Genomic DNA, 18,422 nt, shown 5'->3' with positions numbered 1-18,422 from the left:
GCAACAGAAGTAGATCAAAGAGCAAAACCTCAAGCACATCTCATCTAAAACTTCAAATATGAGCTTTATGTACAAGAGAAAACCCCCAGGCTATGTGTCATTGCTGACAAAAAGGTCTGGAACAATCCAAAAAAATACAAGCTATATTAAAATTATTGTAGTTTTGGTAACCCCTGGAGTTTTAGATTCCTAGGAGCTTTTGAGAACAGTATCATCATTGCAACAGAAGTAGATCAAAGAGCAAAACGTAAGCACATCTCATCTGAAACTTCAAATATGAGCTTTATGTACAAGAGAAAACCCCCAGGCTGTGTGTCATTGCTGACAAAAAGGTCTGAAACTATCCAAAAAAATACAAGCTATATTAAAATTATTGTAGTTTTGGTAACCCCTGGAGTTTTAGATTCCTAGGAGCTTTTGAGAACAGTATCATCATTGCAACAGAAGTAGATCAAAGAGCAAAACGTAAGCACATCACATCTGAAACTTCAAATATGAGCTTTATGTACAAGAGGGATGAGTGTCAAACAGATCTGAAACTATCCAATAAAAAATACAAGCTATGTTAAAGTTATTGTAATTTTGGTAACCCCTGGAGGTTTAGATTCCCAGGAACTTTTCAAAGAGCATGAAAAAGTTTTTGGTTTTTTTTTCAACTACAAAGGTAAGAACAAAAGGTCTGAAAGCTAAAATAATGGTCACATTAAGATAAAAGGCTGACATTACTCATCCATAAAAATGTGACCTTTGTTCAGATTGCGTCTGTCCATTATTTTTTAGCATAATGTACGGCATATAACGCAGTAGTTACCAAGGCCTGAATGCATGGTTTGAAGAACACTCTACATGATGGTCACATTGCCTTGTTTTAAAAAAATCCTTTTATAAATGTCAAGTATCCTAATGCCAACACGACCATGAATTTACGAATTACAATCCATATATTATATTGTGTGTACGTGTACGTTCGTGTGATGTTTGCTTGAGGTTTTTTTTTGTTATTAAAGATGAGTTACATGTGTTTGCCCAGTTTATCAAAGGTTTTCCTATGTCTATTTTTTTTAATACAGTCTGATCATGTACTGTCATGACTGTATCTGGGAATATTCCTGAATGAAAATAAACAACAAACAGCAATGGAAAGTTAAATCTGTGCCAATCTGTGTGAAATTCCCCTAAATCAAAAGGGGTCAATCTGTATTGTCTGTACAAAATTGCAACAGGTGTTCTTCATAACAAAAATATAGAGGTTGACCTTAAAGGGAGGGTATTTATACAAAAAAATTAATTGGTTTCATCCAGTTCTCAATACACAACACTGTAAAAACATCCCAAGAAAACTTCATCAAACTGAACATGCACAAAATTCCAGGCCTGATACTTCACGGAGGTAGCGAAAGCAATTACCTCCAACCCCCCCCCCCCCTTTGTCATTACCTCGATTGGTGCCCTTGAAATGCTCCAGTCAAAATTCCTCATACCATTGTCATACATGTAGTGGGGTATCACAGCCGAGGGGATAAGAGCACCGAACTCAAGCTCTGGTGATTCTGTTCAGCAGAGTGTGGGTTCGAATCCTGGTCATGACACTCGTGTCCCTGAGCAAGACACTTCACTATAGTTGCTTCTCTCCACCCAGGGGTAAATGGGTACCTGTAAGGGCCGAGTTGGTTCTTGTGATTGATTAGCTTAGTGTGCTACATATTTGGCGGCACAGGCTGTAAACTCCCCAGGGTGCTGAGATGGTTTAAGGGATGATTTGAGGCCCAGTGACCAGGGGTAATAATGTTGAAGCGCCATGAGCGTCATTGCGTGACGGACCTGAGCGCTATATAAGAAGCCACTATTATTATTATTATGTAGAGTGCGCTTTACGAAGAAAAAAATGCCTTGGTGTCCTTGCCCTTTCAAAGACGGAGCAGACAGGCCTGAAATTCCTGACAAGGCATGTAAACAGTCTTTCGTTGTTTTCACAAATAAGTGGTGCAGTGTGCGGAGACCCAGTCGGTGAGTCCCAGGTGTCTTGTAAGGAGTCAACACAGAACGGATTGGTATCAGGTTTTAAAGGAAATGGACACGTTTAGTAGTTACTCAGAATTTAGCATAAAAATGTACTTGGTGAGAAATGACTCCTACTAAATGAACTTAAAGGCAGTGGACACTATTGGTAATTACTCAAAATAATTATTAGCATAAAACCTTTCTTGGTGACGAGTAATGGGGAGAGGTTGATGGTATACGACATTGTGAGAAACGGATCCCTCTGAAGTGCCATAGTTTAAGAGAAAGAAGTAATTTTCCACGAATTTGATTTCGAGACCTCAAATTAATTTGAAGAGTAATAACCAATCAAGTACCTTCCCTTTAAAATTTCATTTTAGAACTCTGCCACCTGTTGGGAGCCATATTTCATCTTGCTTTTCATTATCTCTTCATGTGGGTGTCGATCGCTTTATTTTATCTTCCTTTTATCAGTGAGATGAAAGTATCTAGCACTCACTTACATACACTCCTTTTGTTTTTTTTTATTTCTATCTCCATTTTAGTCTCTCAAGAGAAATCCTTCCTCGACAGGCAATCAGCAACGAATATGGAATTTATGGGCGAAGGAGAAGAAGAAGAAAACTACTCTAGTTATTTACTCCCCGGGGAGTTTCCCAAATGAAATCGGCAACAGAAAGACAAGTTCAAACTTGACCGTGACGTGAGACAATCAGCGATTTGAAGTGGATGGTGATAACTCAAAAGTTTAGTGCATTTCAACTTGCATGTCTGAAGATATCAAGATAAAATCACAATTAAAAGAGCCTTTTAGCCTTTGAGGCCAACTATTTTATACCGTAGGTCCTTTTGGTTGGTAAGTTGTATGCAACAGCTAATTCTGTATTCTAAATATAAAAACAGAAAGGATAATTGTGGGTCTCGTTAACATGTTTCTGTGAACAGTTTAGAGCTAATGTACAACAACCTATGATCACCAAATAAGATCTTCAGACAGTCTTGAAAAAAAGGAGATCTTAAAAAAAACTATCATTCTTGCTTTAAGACAAAGTACGAATGTACAGGTGTAAGAGGTTTTTGGGGGGCTGCGGGTTGAAGTCTCACATTGATAAATTGTCTTTGTTCAACACAAAAGCTTTTAAAAACAACTTTAAAATATATCTTCCCTTTAAAGACACTGGACACTATTGGTAATTGTCAAACACTTTGTGTATCTCAACATATGCATAAAATAACAAACCTGTGGACATTTGAGCTCAATTGGTTGTCAAAGTTGCGAGATAGTAATGATAGAAAACACCAGATGCTTCATTTCAAAACCTCAAAATCTAATTCTGAAAATTACTTCTTTCTCAAAAACTATGTTACTTCAGAAGGAGCCGTTACTCACAATGTTTTATGCTATCAACAGCTCCCCATTACTCGTTACCAAATAAGGTTTTATGCTAATAATTATTTTGAGTAACTACCAATAGTGTCCACTGCCTTTAATGCACAAAATGTAGTAATGCAAGCAGTAAATCTACATATAATCAAGCAGTCCTTCTCATTCGTGAGATATGGCTGTATTATTCGTGGGATGACGACAGCTGAGGGCTCTGTAAATAATATAGTCGTCACATCCGTAGCTTGGAGACACTTAAAATTACAGAGACGGAGACAACACGTTTTCATCACTCAAGAAATGTTTCTAGGCAATTAAAAAAAAAAAAAAAGCCAACTCCTTGGGGTGAAAGCCGTTTCCTTTCTTTCAAAAGATTTATCGGTTGAGTAGATTTATTGTTTGGGCATATCAAAAGAAATTGGGAAAAAAGCTGCGGCAAAGCTTTTGAGGAACAGAAATTGCTCATAAAATAAGTTCCAGGGCAATTAATACTGATTCAAGTCGATTCAATGCACATTTATTTTTCATCTTTTACTAACTTGGGTTGAATACACTTCCTTCCCAAAAATATTTTTTTTTGTATAAACAATTTGAAAAGAAAATGTTGCGTTTTGGGGTTTTTTTTATACAAAATTGCTCATCATGAGCACGCAGAGTTCACTTTTATTGTTGATGAAAGCTCCAAGTGGATTGTGTATATATTTATTATTAGGTGAACAGTACGTTGTTGTTTTTTGCCTACAAAACAATAGACATAAAACGGCAGTTGTGCCTCTTCATGTCGATAATATTGCTTTCTAATGGGGATATAATCAAATTTCTCAATTATTTTTTTTTTAGTTTGTAGAGGGAAAAGTGAAAAACAGCTGTGTGCAAGCAAGACATTAGATGAGACAACATGGCCATGAAAAACATGTTGATTCAATTCTAGGCACCATACAGAGAGATTTTATAATGGACTAAGATGCAAATAAACTAAGACCAGAACGCACTAATAACGTTCAAAAACTTACAAGTAACACTCATAAGTATTAAAAGGCAAGCTTTAGAAAACACTGAGGCGTTATGCGTTTTTTTTTTTAGAAAACGTTCTTCATAGACAATGTAAGAGCAAAAATGTGTGTATTAGGAAAGAGTGATATCATATGTGGCCGTGTGCAGGCAGATCATGAGATACAACAAAGTAATCGTAATCAGTATCCTGATGATGACTAGAGCAAGCTAGTCGAAACGTTAAGACCAACCCAAGAACTGACTCCGCGGTAGTACAGTTAATTACGATCATATAAGCTAAGTAGTAGTCCCAGCCTATTTCTATACCATCCGCCCAGGTAATAGTTAATAAGCAGGACAGTTCTTTTCAGAACTGAGAAGTCTCCCGAACACCCTAACAATCTACTCCGTGGTTGTAGAATTAAGCAAGACAGTTTTCTAAGAACAAACTCTACCTGCATGTAGAAACATACACACATGGTGTTACTGCAAACCAAATATATATTAAACACGTGTAAATAATATAAAAAATTGTTGCAACAACTACTTCATCAGATGCAATGCCACTGTTATTGTCAGCAACATTCCATACAACTATTTTCAGCAGGCAAAAAGACAAATTCAAAACATCAATCAACCGCAGAGACAGCAAGGGTCCGTTGCGCCGATCTCCTGTGTCCACGTCCTACAGCCTCACGCCACATGTGGTCGATTTCGCTAGGCCGGCCAAGTTGTTGGGCCCAGGATGATCGATGGCGGCCTCTAGGTCTCTTCCAACCAGGAGCTGGTGCTAGGCCTCCCCTGGAGTTGATGGCGATGCTTAGAGCTTTTTTAGCTGGGATGTTGTCAGCTAGGCAAGCGGCATGACCGAAGAAGGCAGAGCAGCGTCATTGAATTAGGTGGTTGATGGGGGGCAGACATGTTCTTTGGGTGACCTCATTGTTGTTGACGAAGTGGAACCACTGGACGCCGCGAATTGATCGTTGACACCTCATGTGGAACGATTCTAGTCGATTGAGGTCAGATTTGAGGAGGGTCCATGTTTCTGCGCCAAACAACAAGACAGGGATGACGCATGTCCTGTCTATGGCCAGTTTAGTAGTAAGTTTTAAACTCTTCAGCTTCTAGATTCTGCGCAGGCTGTTCATGGCAGATGAGGCAAGTCCAAGTCGTCTGAGGACATCGGGTTCGCAACGTCCGGAGCCGGAGATTTTGCTTCCGAGGTTTACAAAGTCCTCCACAACGTCGACAGACTGCCCGTTTACCATGAAGTGAGAGGGAGTGCCATTGCCACTGTGGTTCAGAACTTGGATGTTTGTTTTCTGCCAGGAGATATTGAGGCCCAGGTTCAAAGCCTCGCTCTGAAACAACTGGAGTGCGTTGCTCAGATCCTTAGCATTATTGCCGACCAGGGCAACGTCAAAATCAAAGCATGTTGAATAGAATATCAAACTCATGAAATTGAACTTGACCTTAAAGCTCCTACTTGACAATTTTTGCATATTAAGAACCATTTAAACCACTTTCAGTTCTGCGAAAAATATTGAGTAAAACCAAATCTACATACCCCATCCTTGGTGGCCGCTGCCAACTTGGTCGCACTTACTGCAAATGTTGACCAACCCTACAAAGATTAAAAGAAACTAGAAATAAAGTGTTTGTAGAATTACTATTCAATTCAATTCACTTCAATAGAACATTTATTTCACCTTCATAAATACCTCAGACAGTTTCGCTATTCCTATTGGTGGAGAGCGCGTCACATGGGTGTGTATAAACCTTTGTTTATGACCGGTAAAAAGTGTTAATTCATGGGCGTGACACGTGAGCTTGCACCTGTTCTTATAAGACAGTTTCTTCATTCCGATTGGTCGAAACGGCTGAAACAGTTGTGCCACATCACGCGATACGCGCGATGCGCACAGCATTCCCTTATAAGGAGTTGTTTACCCGAGGGCAGCGGAGGGCTTTACCATTTCATAGCTGCAGGGGTGATGTGTTGAAAGAAATCATTGAACAATTATAATTTTTGCATTTATTTTAGTTTTTTACCAAAAAGTGTTGATGTTTTTGACTTTGTCTCGGTAAAATTATCAAGAACAAGGCCTCGTTGAGATTAAACCACTAGTTGAAAACCTCTTCACCACACATTGATTCCCTTATTGCCAATGACATCCTCAGCAGAATCAGTAACATGTTTACAGAAAGTATTATAAATAATTTTACTCGAAGGGTACACTTGACTGAGCGGTTAAGATCACCGAATTCAAGTATCAAGAACTCTTTTCTTTAAAGGGAAGGTACACGTTTGGTAATTACTCAAAACAAATATTAACTTAAAAACTGACTTGGTAACGAGCATTGGAGAGCTGTTTTTAGTATAAAACATTGTGGGAAACGACTCCCTCTGAAGAAACATAGTTTTTGAGAAAGAGGTAATTTTTCACAATTCATCATTTTCTCGCAACTTTGATGACCAATTGAGCAAAAATTTTCACAGGTTTGTTATTTTATGCTTATGATGGGATACACCAAGTAAGAAGACTGGTCTTTGACAATCACCAAACGTGTAACTTCCCTTTAACCAACAATCAAAGAAAGTGCAAAGATTGAACAGCTGTGGTTCTCAAGATATGCATTTGTAAAATAAAGTCGTTTTGAGTAAACAGTACATTTTAAAACTTGTCACAAGAGGGAGCTGTTGAAGATAATGACAGTTAGCTTAACAACATGGAATGATTCACTTATTGACTTACAGAGCTTAATGATGACATAGCATTATCCCAAGACTCATTTTGTGGTTCTTGTTTCATTGGCGTGTTTCCAAATCCTGCATATCTCCCTCCCTGACTCGGTGGCAAGTTTCTATAAAAGAAGATGTATCAATAGTTGTCGTCACTTTTATTTTCAAGTACCACTTTAGCACCCTTCAAAATCCTACCTGCTATCAGGTTCTGAAGTGTCCATCAAAACCTACCAAGTTCTGAAGTGTCTTTCAAAACCTACCTACTGTCAGGTTCTAAAGTTTAATGATGTTGTCTCCTGCACTCAAACAGGCATGCAACTGCCCGTTGAAAAAAAAAAGAGGAAAATTTTCAAAGGCACAAGGCAAGTGCGGAGCGAGGCAGCCGAAACGCCACGGGACATGATACCCACAATGGTAGCCTAGAAAATGTTGAGGTTTATTATGCTCTGAGGTGCATTTTAAGCATGTACTAGGCTTATTTTACATGATTGTAGTTGTACACTGTTAATGCCAGGCATATATAAGGCTAAATAAAATTAAAATAATAAAAAAAAATTATGTTTTTTTTTTTTTTTTCACGTTTAAAAAAAAAAAAAAACGTGGAATTCCGCGGAAACGCGGAAGAGTTGCATGCCTGACTCAAAACCGTCACTTAAAATTTTGTGGTCGAGTGGTCACGTAAATGTTTTCGTCAGGCAATTTTGCATAGCCAACTCTTTTACACTCTTCACATGTTTTGTGCAAACAGAATTACAATTTTTTTTTTTAAATAGCAACAGAGACATTTTGTGTTGTATTTTGCTTTGCTAGACAAGCGAAATCATCGACTGGGTCTAGTGACGGGACGAAAGTTCAGCTGACAAACATCACCTTGGACCAATCAAAACACAGATATGGAAATATTACGCCACTGCACGTTTATCCACTGAAATCATTGTATCCAATAAAATCATTTGGTCTGTACAACCAACACCATGTCTTTATCTTCCAGTACGCGCTAATCCACCAATCAGATGCTCGAATTGGAGGGTGGTATACAAAGCTATAACCTACTCCCAGTTTTTATATTGCACTCTGCGTATTGTGAGTGTCAATGCGTCACGCTCCGTGTACGAACAGTGCAAAAATTACATTCTAAACTCGGCATTCGGCCTCGTTGGATATGGGACGCAGAAGCGCTATATTTTTCCGTAATCCACTCGTGCTTGTGTGAAAACTTTTAAAATTCTTGCAGATAAAGACAGAGGGTTTACTCACTCTGGTCTGGCTGCATTCTCCGCTTGTAGTTTGTCAAAATAGGAAGACTTTTTGTTGTCTACTTCCTCCCTACAGAAACAGTGAAGAGCAAAAATGTTTAAAATGCCAGATATAAGGATGGTTTTCAGTGGTTTTCTTCCCTACCTTTCAACTCTGTGAATTTCAGTTCCATATGGATTGTTTTTTTTAGTTCCGACCTGATTGCATTGGTTTCCTGAGATCAAACGTTCACAAAGTTTAAGTGTTAAAAAACCCTGTGAGAATAAGGTTTATTCAAGTGGTCCATTTCTACCGGTTCCACTTACTTTGATACTCCATACATGAGCTCGAAATCATCCTTGCCTGCTGACTGATACCCTCCTCTAGACTCTATCTTTGCCCCTCCAGAGTTATACGATGAGAAACTTGGAGAACTACTGGAGGTGTGCAGAGAGCCTGCGCTACTACTGCTCAGCGATGATGGCGTCGTCTTGAGCCTGGCTGCTACGTATGGGACGTGATTTCTGGCTGATGACGTCTCTGCCGACCATGACTGGCCTTTTGCCTCCGTCGTGATCTGTTACGAAACAAAGATTTATTTTTTTAAAGGACTATTTGTAACTTGATTTAATTCTTCTTATAATGGATCTGCTTTGAGTCCGAGTCTTCAAAAGTAAGACTTGAGCCTCAGAATCAACTCAACAAAAATGTGAATCGAGTAGAAGTCCGAGTCTTCAAAAATGTGATCTGAATCTTAGAATAAACTCATCAAATATGTGACGCGAGTAGAAGTCCCAGTCTTCAAAAATGTGATCTGAATCTTAGAATAAACTCATCAAAAATGTGACTCGAGTAGAAGTCCAGGTCTTCAAAAATGTGACTCAAGCCTTAGAATAAGCTCATTTAAATTGTGACTCACGTTAAAGTCCGAGTCTTAAAAAATGCGGGTCAAAAGGCCTTTCTCCAACCTTGGTTTGGGATCCCGCTCATTGCCCCGTCTGATGTTCAAACCTGAAGAGTGAAAAATAAACGCTGCTCCAAAAATGTACAGGCCTGAAGGCCGAGTTGCGTTTCCACTGCATACGCAGCGTGCGGAGCCCAAGCCTGGGACGGAGCCCAAGCCAGGGTTTGAGAAAGGCCTCGGTCAGTACAACATCATGACTGAAAAGTTTCCGTATGGCGCCACCACTTTTTCATTCGATATGAAATAATATAGTATCTAATTTACCTCAGTGAGATATCCCTTTTTGTAAAACTGAGTGAAAAAGTGGTGGCGCCATTTGGAAAGTTATCCAAGTGGTTAGACTGCAGGACTTTCAATCACAAGGTTGTGGGTTCGAATCCCCCAGCTAACCACTGATTTCACAATGACTAGAATAAATTGTCTTCTAGTAAATAAAGCACAATTTCTTGATTTGTGCAATTCATAATCATAGACATTAAACCAATGTTTGTATGAGAGAGATTGGCTGTTGTAAGCTTGGTGTTTATATCCCTTGTGGGAGTTTGCCGAGTTCCCTTGATGGGAAGATCATTCAAACAAACAAACAAACAAAAAAACAAACATGTACTTCACCTTATCCCTGTAGAGAGCGGCTGCCTTGCTGTTGTATTTCTCCTGGAGATTCCAGCTTGGGTCGTAGTCAGGCTGTGATTTCATGAATTGCCGAGCTCTGTTGTTGCCCCCCGCCTTCATCTTCTCAAGCTCAAGGTCCTTCCATTTATCCATGGTGACTGACCTCACAAAGCTAGAATGTATGACAACAAAAGACTGTAATTCTGATATGACCGACCTCACAAAGCTAATAGTGTAATAATAGTAATCATAAATAATAATAAATAATAAACTACAGCATTTATAAGGGGCACTTTACTGAAAAAGAGGAACATTCAAAGCGCCGGTCAAGTTTTGTCAAGATGTTGGAAAGCAAGCAAGAACAAGTGTGTTTTGAGTTTCTGCTGGAAGAGAGTGATGTTGTGTATTTGTCTGAGGGATTCCGGAAGTGAGCTCCAGAGTCTTGGTGCTTTGTTGGAGTAAGCCCTGTGCCCGTAACTGGCCAGTCGAGTTCGAGGAACATGGAGCGTATTGTTAATAGATCTTAGACCTGGTCTAGTTGTACGGGGTGTCAAGAGATCGTGTATGTAGGATGGAGCTGATCCATGTAGTGCCTTGAATGTGAGTATGATCATCATTCAGGGGAACGAACCTAATACTAATAGTTCTAACTTCTAGAGGAGTAAACTCAACTAACCTGAGATGAACACCAAGACCTCGGTGTTTTCCTGAGCACTCCAAGCAGATCCAGATGCCATAGGATACGCTCACCCACTGAGGGTTGTGTCCGTTGCATTCAAAACAATTCTGTACAGAAAAAAAGGCATAATAAATCATCCCTGTGCATTTTAAGCCTCTACTACAGATTCCTGAATCTGTCTGACCCGTTTGCCTAAGTGAAGGATTTAAAAAGACTGGAACCAGTACACACATGATTGAAGTCGTTTGATGGTTTCTCGCTGTGAGATAGTTGTGACTCCCACCCCCCCCCACCCCACTAGTCTAGGATGTATGCCTAATTCTTCACAGGGCAGGGTTAGGCAATTCCATGCAAATCCAACCACTTGAGTCACTTCGTATCCAAGTCAAGTCATTTTTGCATTCTAATTCTTGGGTACGATTGGTATCGTCAAGTGTCTTGTTGTTATGTTACTCATCATGGCAAGTATCACTCATTTATATAGGTACATAGATTACGAAGTACCACATTATTGGAAACACCCTAACACTTAACAGTAAAAAAATAAAAATAAAATAAAATAAAAATATTTTTTTATAATTTTTTTTTGAAACAATAGATTATTTTGTGATCTTAAAGCCATTGGACCCTTTCGGTAAACAGTATTGTCCAAGGCCCACACTTCGTGTATCACAACTTCTATATCAAATAACAAACCTATAAAAGTTTGGGCTTAATTGGTCATCGGAGTCGGGAGAAAATAACGAGAAAACCCACCCTTGTATCCGCACGTTTCGCCGTGTCATGACATGTGTTTAAAAATAAATCCGTAATTCTCGTTAACGAGAATTGATATTGTTTTACTGTTTTCTCAAAAAGTATAGCATTTCATGGAATAATATTTCAAGAGAAGTATTTCACCACTACCTTCTGTAAACCCTGTAAGTTATTTGTAAATCTGTGAATTTTTTTTTTTTTTTCTGTACCGAAAGGGTCCAATGGCTTTAATTAAATGAAACAGGCCCCAGGGGAACATAAACTTCTTAACAGTTCTTTTAAAAAGAAGAAATTCACAAACCAAAGGTTTAAAAAACTTACATTATTGCCCTCCTTTGGTCGTAGCTCCTTCATCACTCGTCGTGTGCGGGGACTTGCCATTTTGATTTTGGATTTTGTTTTTAGTAATAAGATAAATATATTAATCAAACTTTAGACAGCACAGTTTCACTGGAAATTCCTCCAAACCAGACTGTTCCGAAACCAAATGGAGCACACTATGTCCTACTGAAATAATTACAGAACCTTTTCAATAAAATTCTTGAAAAAAAGTCCGCAGAAGTCCACGTCAACACCACCACCGTCAACTACAATCAGTCGCCATATTTAAAATTGATAAACTACGTGGATGTCACAAGCCGTAAACCGGTTTAAGTCGCTTGTTAACTCGGGTGACAGAAGTTCGGTTAACGATTAAAAGCTTGAACTATTGAGGGCGCAACTTAGAATGGAGACGTGCTGTGTATGTATTGCGCACACGGATGCAACTCACTAATAAACTCCCACGAGAACCCATCCATTTCAATGAATAATTAATTACAAACAAAACTTATTTTCAGGCCATTAAACATTTCTTTTGCAAGATTTTTGCTTACTAATGTTCATACAGAAATATTTTATTCCCGTGTGGGGCCTCAGGATGACAGGAGATCCCCACCGGAGATTCCGTTCCCCCCCCACCCCCGCGCCCCCGTATGGCGAAGTGTGTAATTAATATTCTTCTGACACTTAGCGCCCTCTTTTTAATCGCCCTCCTTCGTTTCAGCCTATGTTTCCCATAATGTGGGACATAATCCCTGCCCGGACATGATCTCTTGGACACCGAAGCTGCCTTATGAAATCAAACTCAATTATTAGGTTAGCATGTTTGATTAATGTTTTTTTGTTTTATTTAACAAATTCCTGTCTTCTACATTTCATACATAAATTACTTGTTAAAATAGCTCTTTGTTACAATTAATTATTTTGTGAATTGTATAAAATAAGTGTGTGTGTGTTCTTGAAAACATAATTATCAGTACTTGTAGGTCTACGTTAGTTTTTTAAAGCGACTTGCTCTTGAGCTTCACGCACGCTTTCAAAGTAACTTTTTATTTTAATAATTGAATAATTCAATTATAACTCAATTATTATGAGAAACCACAAAATATCACTTTCATATTCAAATTTTTTACAATTAAAAGTATTTAAAAAGTGCAGCCATAATCAAACCATGAGGAAAAAATATTCGTCAATCGTCATATCAAGCCGTGAATATTCGCACCTGAGATGGGAGAACATTTGAGTGCTCTGTACGTCTGTTGCCACTCGATCTGTTGCCACGGTTATTCAACGTGTTTTTTCATCCGTAGGTGCGTTCGTAGCTTCCCTGGGTCGACCCCGGTGTGTGGTATTTTTTTTCCCAGAACGAACGTGGGTAATTATCTGCACACGTTCATCCTGGAAAAAAAAACCGCCACACACCGGGGGTCAACCAAAGGAAGCTAAACGAACGCACCCGTTATAAAGGCATTTCAAAAACAGCGGCTGCTGCGTGAATGAACATGTTAAAAAGAGGCTTCCCTTGGCAACAGCTAGCACCAGCTAAAGCCGTCATGTTTAAATAATAGGAGACTTTGGAACGCTAGGTGGCAGCAGACTTACCAGGTAAATTTCCATTGTTTTCTTAGTTCCGAGATGATTCGTTGACGCACATTATGATATTTCATTATTGAGAAACGGGATTTACCTGGCAAGTCTGTTGCCACTTAGCGTCCAAAACAGTCCTAAATTTCAAGCTTTGATATTCTGCAAATAGCAAAGGTTTTATAATGAGTTTGTATCATGAACACTTTTTGCAATGTCACAGCCTGAGTTTTTGCCAACCGCGTTGGAAAAAAAACTATACACGAGTGCAAAACAAAAACAGCTAGCTACTTTAATTTTGTAACAACGTTTAACACAAAATTAATATTCAAACATAGTGATGTATTTGAAAACTAAGCAACTTATTATGGTTATTTAATGTTGAAAATTGCCGACTAATGTTGAATTTGATTAAAACACGATTGATTGTTTACTAACATTATTTGGCCGTCCAGCGCAGGGCACTTTGTTTATCAACTACGGAAAAGTCTATTCTAGAAACAAGACGTAAGATTGCTACAGGAATGGGGGAATTCTCACCGGTCAAATAAGATTATGCGCTTATGATTATTATGCTTATGACGTCATCCTTACTCCATGTTAAAAGTATTATGCGACTGTGAAGACCGGTGAAACATAATAATTAATTGTCATGAATGCGCGGCGCAGAAGATGTGCGAAATAGCTTGAACATTGTTACAACACTGTTGACAATGGGCTCGTAATGTGGGTCAAGACGGGCAGTGTAGGGTAGCCCGATGACGTCACACTTCGAGGCTCGTGAATTACGCTAGAGGTCTGCCACGCCCAGGATCACCTTTGACCTCACATCATTGCATTGGCATTTCATTGGCAAGGTACTGGAGATTCGCAGTTAAATCTGACGTACACGTAATACACATAAACTAGTATAAGGACAGGGGACCAGTCTATGTCTAGGGCACAAGGAGCAAACTCAATAATGAGGGCGCCCTACTCAACTGAAGTCACGTCTGTGCATCACTGTGCCAAACCCAAAACGAGAAAAGTTAGGTTGTAGCATTTACTATACATACAATAATATTGACTTACTATTGAAGACTTAATGATACTGTTAGCAAATTAGTTTAAAAGGCTCAACAATTACCAACATAATAATGGCCAATATAAAACGAGTTGGCAAAGCCCTATATAAATTTACAACCTGCAACTTCTCATGCATTTTATTGTTAAAGAAAGAAAATTTTCAGGTACCCTGTTATTCAAAAGTGTCTAAAAAAGTTTTAAAATAACACAGGCGACAATACCCATTGTGTATGGAGGAAACTATAAACGCCCTCTGGCAGCACAAGAAAACAGCTACTAATAAATACCATGCCACACGGGCGTAGTTATGTTGAGAAATACTTGTAACTTGAATACTATCGGCACTCTAGCATAACAAATGATCGCCTTAAAGACACTGGACATTATTGGTAATTGTCATAGACCAGTCTTCTCACTTAACGTATCTCAACATATGAATAAAACTTTAACAAACCTGTGAAAATTTGAGCATGATTGGTAGTCTGAGGTGCCAGATAAATATGAATGAAAAAACACCCTTGTCACACGGAAGTTGTGTGCTTTCAGATACTTGAGGTCACGAAATCAAATTCGTGGAAAATTACTTCTTTCTCAAAAACTACGTCAATTCAGAGGGAGCCGTTTCTCACAATGTTTTATACTATCAACCTCTCCCCATTACTCGTTACCAAGTAAGATTCTATGGTAATAATTATTTTGAGTATTTACCAATAGTGTCCACTGCCTTTAAGTCAACATCGTTCAGTTATTTAAACCAGCTAAATCTGCTTCACAGGCGCACTCATCGGTTGCCGTAGTTATCAAGTGTCCCAAGATTGGTTCTCCAAGATTTGAATGATGCATCGAAAAGGACTGGGCTCGCCTCTGTTCCTTTCTTCAGGAACCTTCCTCCTAAGGTAAGACACCTGTAGGCCTAAGTGGGACTCTCCAGCTGCAGAAGACACCGTTTCCGTCATCTCTTTCGTTTAAGCAATGATGTCCCTCTCCCCCTTCAAAATGAAATTATCCAATGTCAAGTGTTGAAGACAACAAAATACAATTCCCGCTAAGAAACACAATTCTATTCATGTTTTGGATGTATCATCAGTCCCACGTGTGTAAGCCTATTCACTTTGGGACGCTAGGGGGCAGCAGACTTACCTGGTAAATTTCCATTGTTTACGTAGTTCTGAGCGTGCGCACATGACCGAGAACAATGGATTTTACCTGGTAAGTCTGCTGCCACCAAGCGTCCCAAAAGTCTCCCATTCATCCTGTTCAGAATCCTTTAACGACTGGCGGTGTGGACAACCCGTCCTGTGTTGATAAATTCCTTCAACGGGGGCGTCGAGCTGTGGCTGATAATAAAGCATCCCTGGGATACAACCACTCCATCCGGCGACTGTTTATCGTCCATTATTGACAACTCTCTCTCTAATCACACAGCAAACTCTCACCTCCATCTATGTCATTGTCATAAATATAATAGTACTATAAAATTCATCGGATACATCGTTCTGACTTCTAAAAAAAATTTGAGCGGCACGGGAAAAAAAATCAAAAAGGGACATCATTTCCGTTCATCAAGTCCGCGTCGACTTTTCCCCACACACCGACGACGAAAGACTCAATTTGACACTCGTTCTTTCCTCGAAGAATCCTGAAGTAGCCGTCCTCGCCCCAGACCTTGCTCCATGAGTTGGCAGCAAGCTGTTAAAGGAACAGAAAAGACATTGAGGCGAGTTTATGATACAATAACAGATCAGTGTAAAAATAGAGAGCTTAATTTCGTTATATCACTGCTATGGTCCTCAACTGCAAGTTCACATCCATAATGGTTAAAAGTGTATTAAAATACGTGCAAAATAGGGAAAATTGTTCTTTTTATTAGAACAATACTTTTTTTGTATTTCAGTGACTAATTGAAGACCACTCCTTATAAACAAAGTCCATTTATCAGGAGCCCCAAAAATGCAAAACCTTTTTTTCTGGGGGGGGGGGTTGAATTCAAGAAAAACTCACCCAATACTTCATCGGTTTTCCTTGCGTTTTGTCCACTCCCCATCCCAGAATCTTCACAGAGTGCCAACCAGCAGCTTTTTGGTTGTCCTTGTCAGCCATCTTGGAATGTCTGTAAACACCTTTCCTGTACATGAAGAAGTCCTCTTGAACATGGAAGACAGCTGGTCGAAGAAATAAATAATATTTTTAATATTCAATTAATCAATCAATCAATCTTAACATTTTGTGGCGCCATAATTTCAACGATCGTGCCGATACAGTTAAAGACTTGTAGACATGTGAGATTTGAGTGACGTCCTTTTTGGGATAATGGAAGACTTTACAAATGCAACAGATCGCTAATTATAAACTTAAGACAAAATGAAGTCAAAGCGCACGTTACTACCAACAAGGTACTTATGGCGTTTGGATACATTTTTAAAGAAAGATAGGTTTAGTTATGAATTCCGAGACCCAATTATGTAGTAGTTTGAGCATGCGCATTATTTCTGAGAACATGTGTGACATGGTAAGTCCGCTGCCACACACACAGCCTCGTTCAAAGATAACCTTACTCGCTAGTTACGTAACTTAACTTTCTCCTGACACCGTAGCTCGTGTTTACCTACCGTTGATGTGCTGAGTCCGAGCAAACAATGGAAGTTATAGAAACGCTAGGTGGCAGCAGACTTACTTGAGAATATTGAAAATTAAACCTATAATAGAGAAAACTACCTTGAACGGGGCCGTTCATCAGTATCTCCGCTTGGATTTCTGCTTCCTGAAAGGGGAATAGAAAATAGGGGGAAATGAAATAGTGAACGCCCAGCATGAACTCCAGAGGCATTGTTATGAACACTTTGTGGTAGCGCCCCCTTGTGTTTGCCAGAGTTATGACCTCAGATAAAAACCTCGGTTTAGACCTGTTTTATAATCTTCAAGATGGGGGCCTTTACCGTGCATCATTCTCCATGATAACAAAGGTGGAATTACAAACAAAAAAAGCTCCATATAATATGCAGTTTCTCCTGTTTAAGCCGAGACAGAAACTATGAAGCGATTCATAGGTTTGGAATCAGGAAATGGCCTGCCGAAAACACACGGAACTAGCCAAGGAATAGGATGTGTTACATTGACTGTTAAAGGGTCTAGGTACTAGGTACTTTTTGTAGGACAAACAAACACAATCTCCACAGATTTACACTAAACTTACACAGTTTGAAGATAATGATAGTAGAAAGCTTCCCTGAAAATATTGAGTAAAACAATGTCATGAAAATAATTTTCGTCTCAGTGATCATGAGACGATAATTATTTGAACATGTAAAAACGTATTTTCATGACATTGTTTTACTCATTTCTCAAAAACTACAGCACCTCAGCAAGTAATGTTTTCAGGGAAGCTTTCTACTATCATTATCTTCAAATTGTGTAAGTTTAATGTAAATCTGTGAGCATTGTGTTTTGTGTTACAAAAAGTACCCACATCCTTTAAACACACACAGAGCCAATTACCATTGCGGTTTTGTTTTGTTTTTCAGAATCCAACTTTTCTTACTTACATTTTCAGATATTCTGTAAGGAGGAGTAGAGAAATATCTGTCGCTAGGCTGCTGTTCTTTAGGGCACATGGAGGTGTCATGACCCCGGATGTAGCAAGAACCTCTATCCATCTTCATGTCAGAGGTCATGCCACTCTTGTACGGATAGCAATCACTGGTAACCACACTGTTAGACAATCAAAGATAAAAACACAAAAGGTTTAAAGGCACTGGACACTATTGGTAATATTGTCAAAGACCAGTCTTCATACCTGGTGTATCTCAACATATGCATAAAATAACAAACCTGTAAAAATTTGAACTCAATTGGTCGTCGAAGTTGCGAGATAACTATGATAGAAAAAACACCCTTGTCACACGAAGTTGTGTGCTTTCAGATGCTTGATTTCGAGACCTCAAATTCTAAATCCGAGGTCTCGAAATCAAATCCGTTGTAAATTACTTCTTTCTCGAAAAATACATCAATTCAGAGGGAGCCGTTTCTCACAATGTTTTATACTATCAACCTCTCCCCATTACACGTTACCAAGTAAGGTTTT

At 39.0% G+C, this 18,422-nt stretch overlaps 2 protein-coding genes across 7 annotated transcripts in view; both read right to left on the bottom strand.

Moving 5' to 3' along the window:
• Window positions 1-11,966, bottom strand: part of LOC139952212 (ADP-ribosylation factor GTPase-activating protein 1-like) — a 39,029-nt gene extending 27,063 nt beyond the window's left edge. For all 3 annotated transcript variants that reach the window (XM_071951268.1, XM_071951269.1, XM_071951270.1), the window contains exons 1-7: window positions 11,693-11,966; window positions 10,613-10,722; window positions 9,937-10,108; window positions 8,687-8,937; window positions 8,382-8,450; window positions 7,135-7,243; window positions 5,946-6,002 (exon numbers count right to left, since the gene is read on the bottom strand). In XM_071951268.1, coding sequence (XP_071807369.1) covers window positions 5,946-6,002; window positions 7,135-7,243; window positions 8,382-8,450; window positions 8,687-8,937; window positions 9,937-10,108; window positions 10,613-10,722; window positions 11,693-11,752 — 828 coding nt within the window. In that variant the 5' untranslated portion in view covers window positions 11,753-11,966. The remainder of the gene's footprint in view (window positions 1-5,945; window positions 6,003-7,134; window positions 7,244-8,381; window positions 8,451-8,686; window positions 8,938-9,936; window positions 10,109-10,612; window positions 10,723-11,692) is intronic.
• Window positions 11,967-12,535: 569 nt separating this feature from the next.
• Window positions 12,536-18,422, bottom strand: part of LOC139952419 (uncharacterized peptidase C1-like protein F26E4.3) — a 39,812-nt gene continuing 33,925 nt past the window's right edge. For all 4 annotated transcript variants that reach the window (XM_071951543.1, XM_071951542.1, XM_071951545.1 and 1 more), the window contains exons 8-11: window positions 17,884-18,049; window positions 17,057-17,102; window positions 16,343-16,503; window positions 12,536-16,030 (exon numbers count right to left, since the gene is read on the bottom strand). In XM_071951543.1, the coding sequence (XP_071807644.1) occupies window positions 15,878-16,030; window positions 16,343-16,503; window positions 17,057-17,102; window positions 17,884-18,049 (526 nt within the window). In that variant the 3' untranslated portion in view covers window positions 12,536-15,877. The remainder of the gene's footprint in view (window positions 16,031-16,342; window positions 16,504-17,056; window positions 17,103-17,883; window positions 18,050-18,422) is intronic.

Source organism: Asterias amurensis, chromosome 20 (assembly GCF_032118995.1).
Source record: "Asterias amurensis chromosome 20, ASM3211899v1".
Classification (NCBI taxonomy): domain Eukaryota; kingdom Metazoa; phylum Echinodermata; class Asteroidea; order Forcipulatida; family Asteriidae; genus Asterias; species Asterias amurensis.
This window is presented reverse-complemented; position numbering and strand designations above follow the sequence as displayed.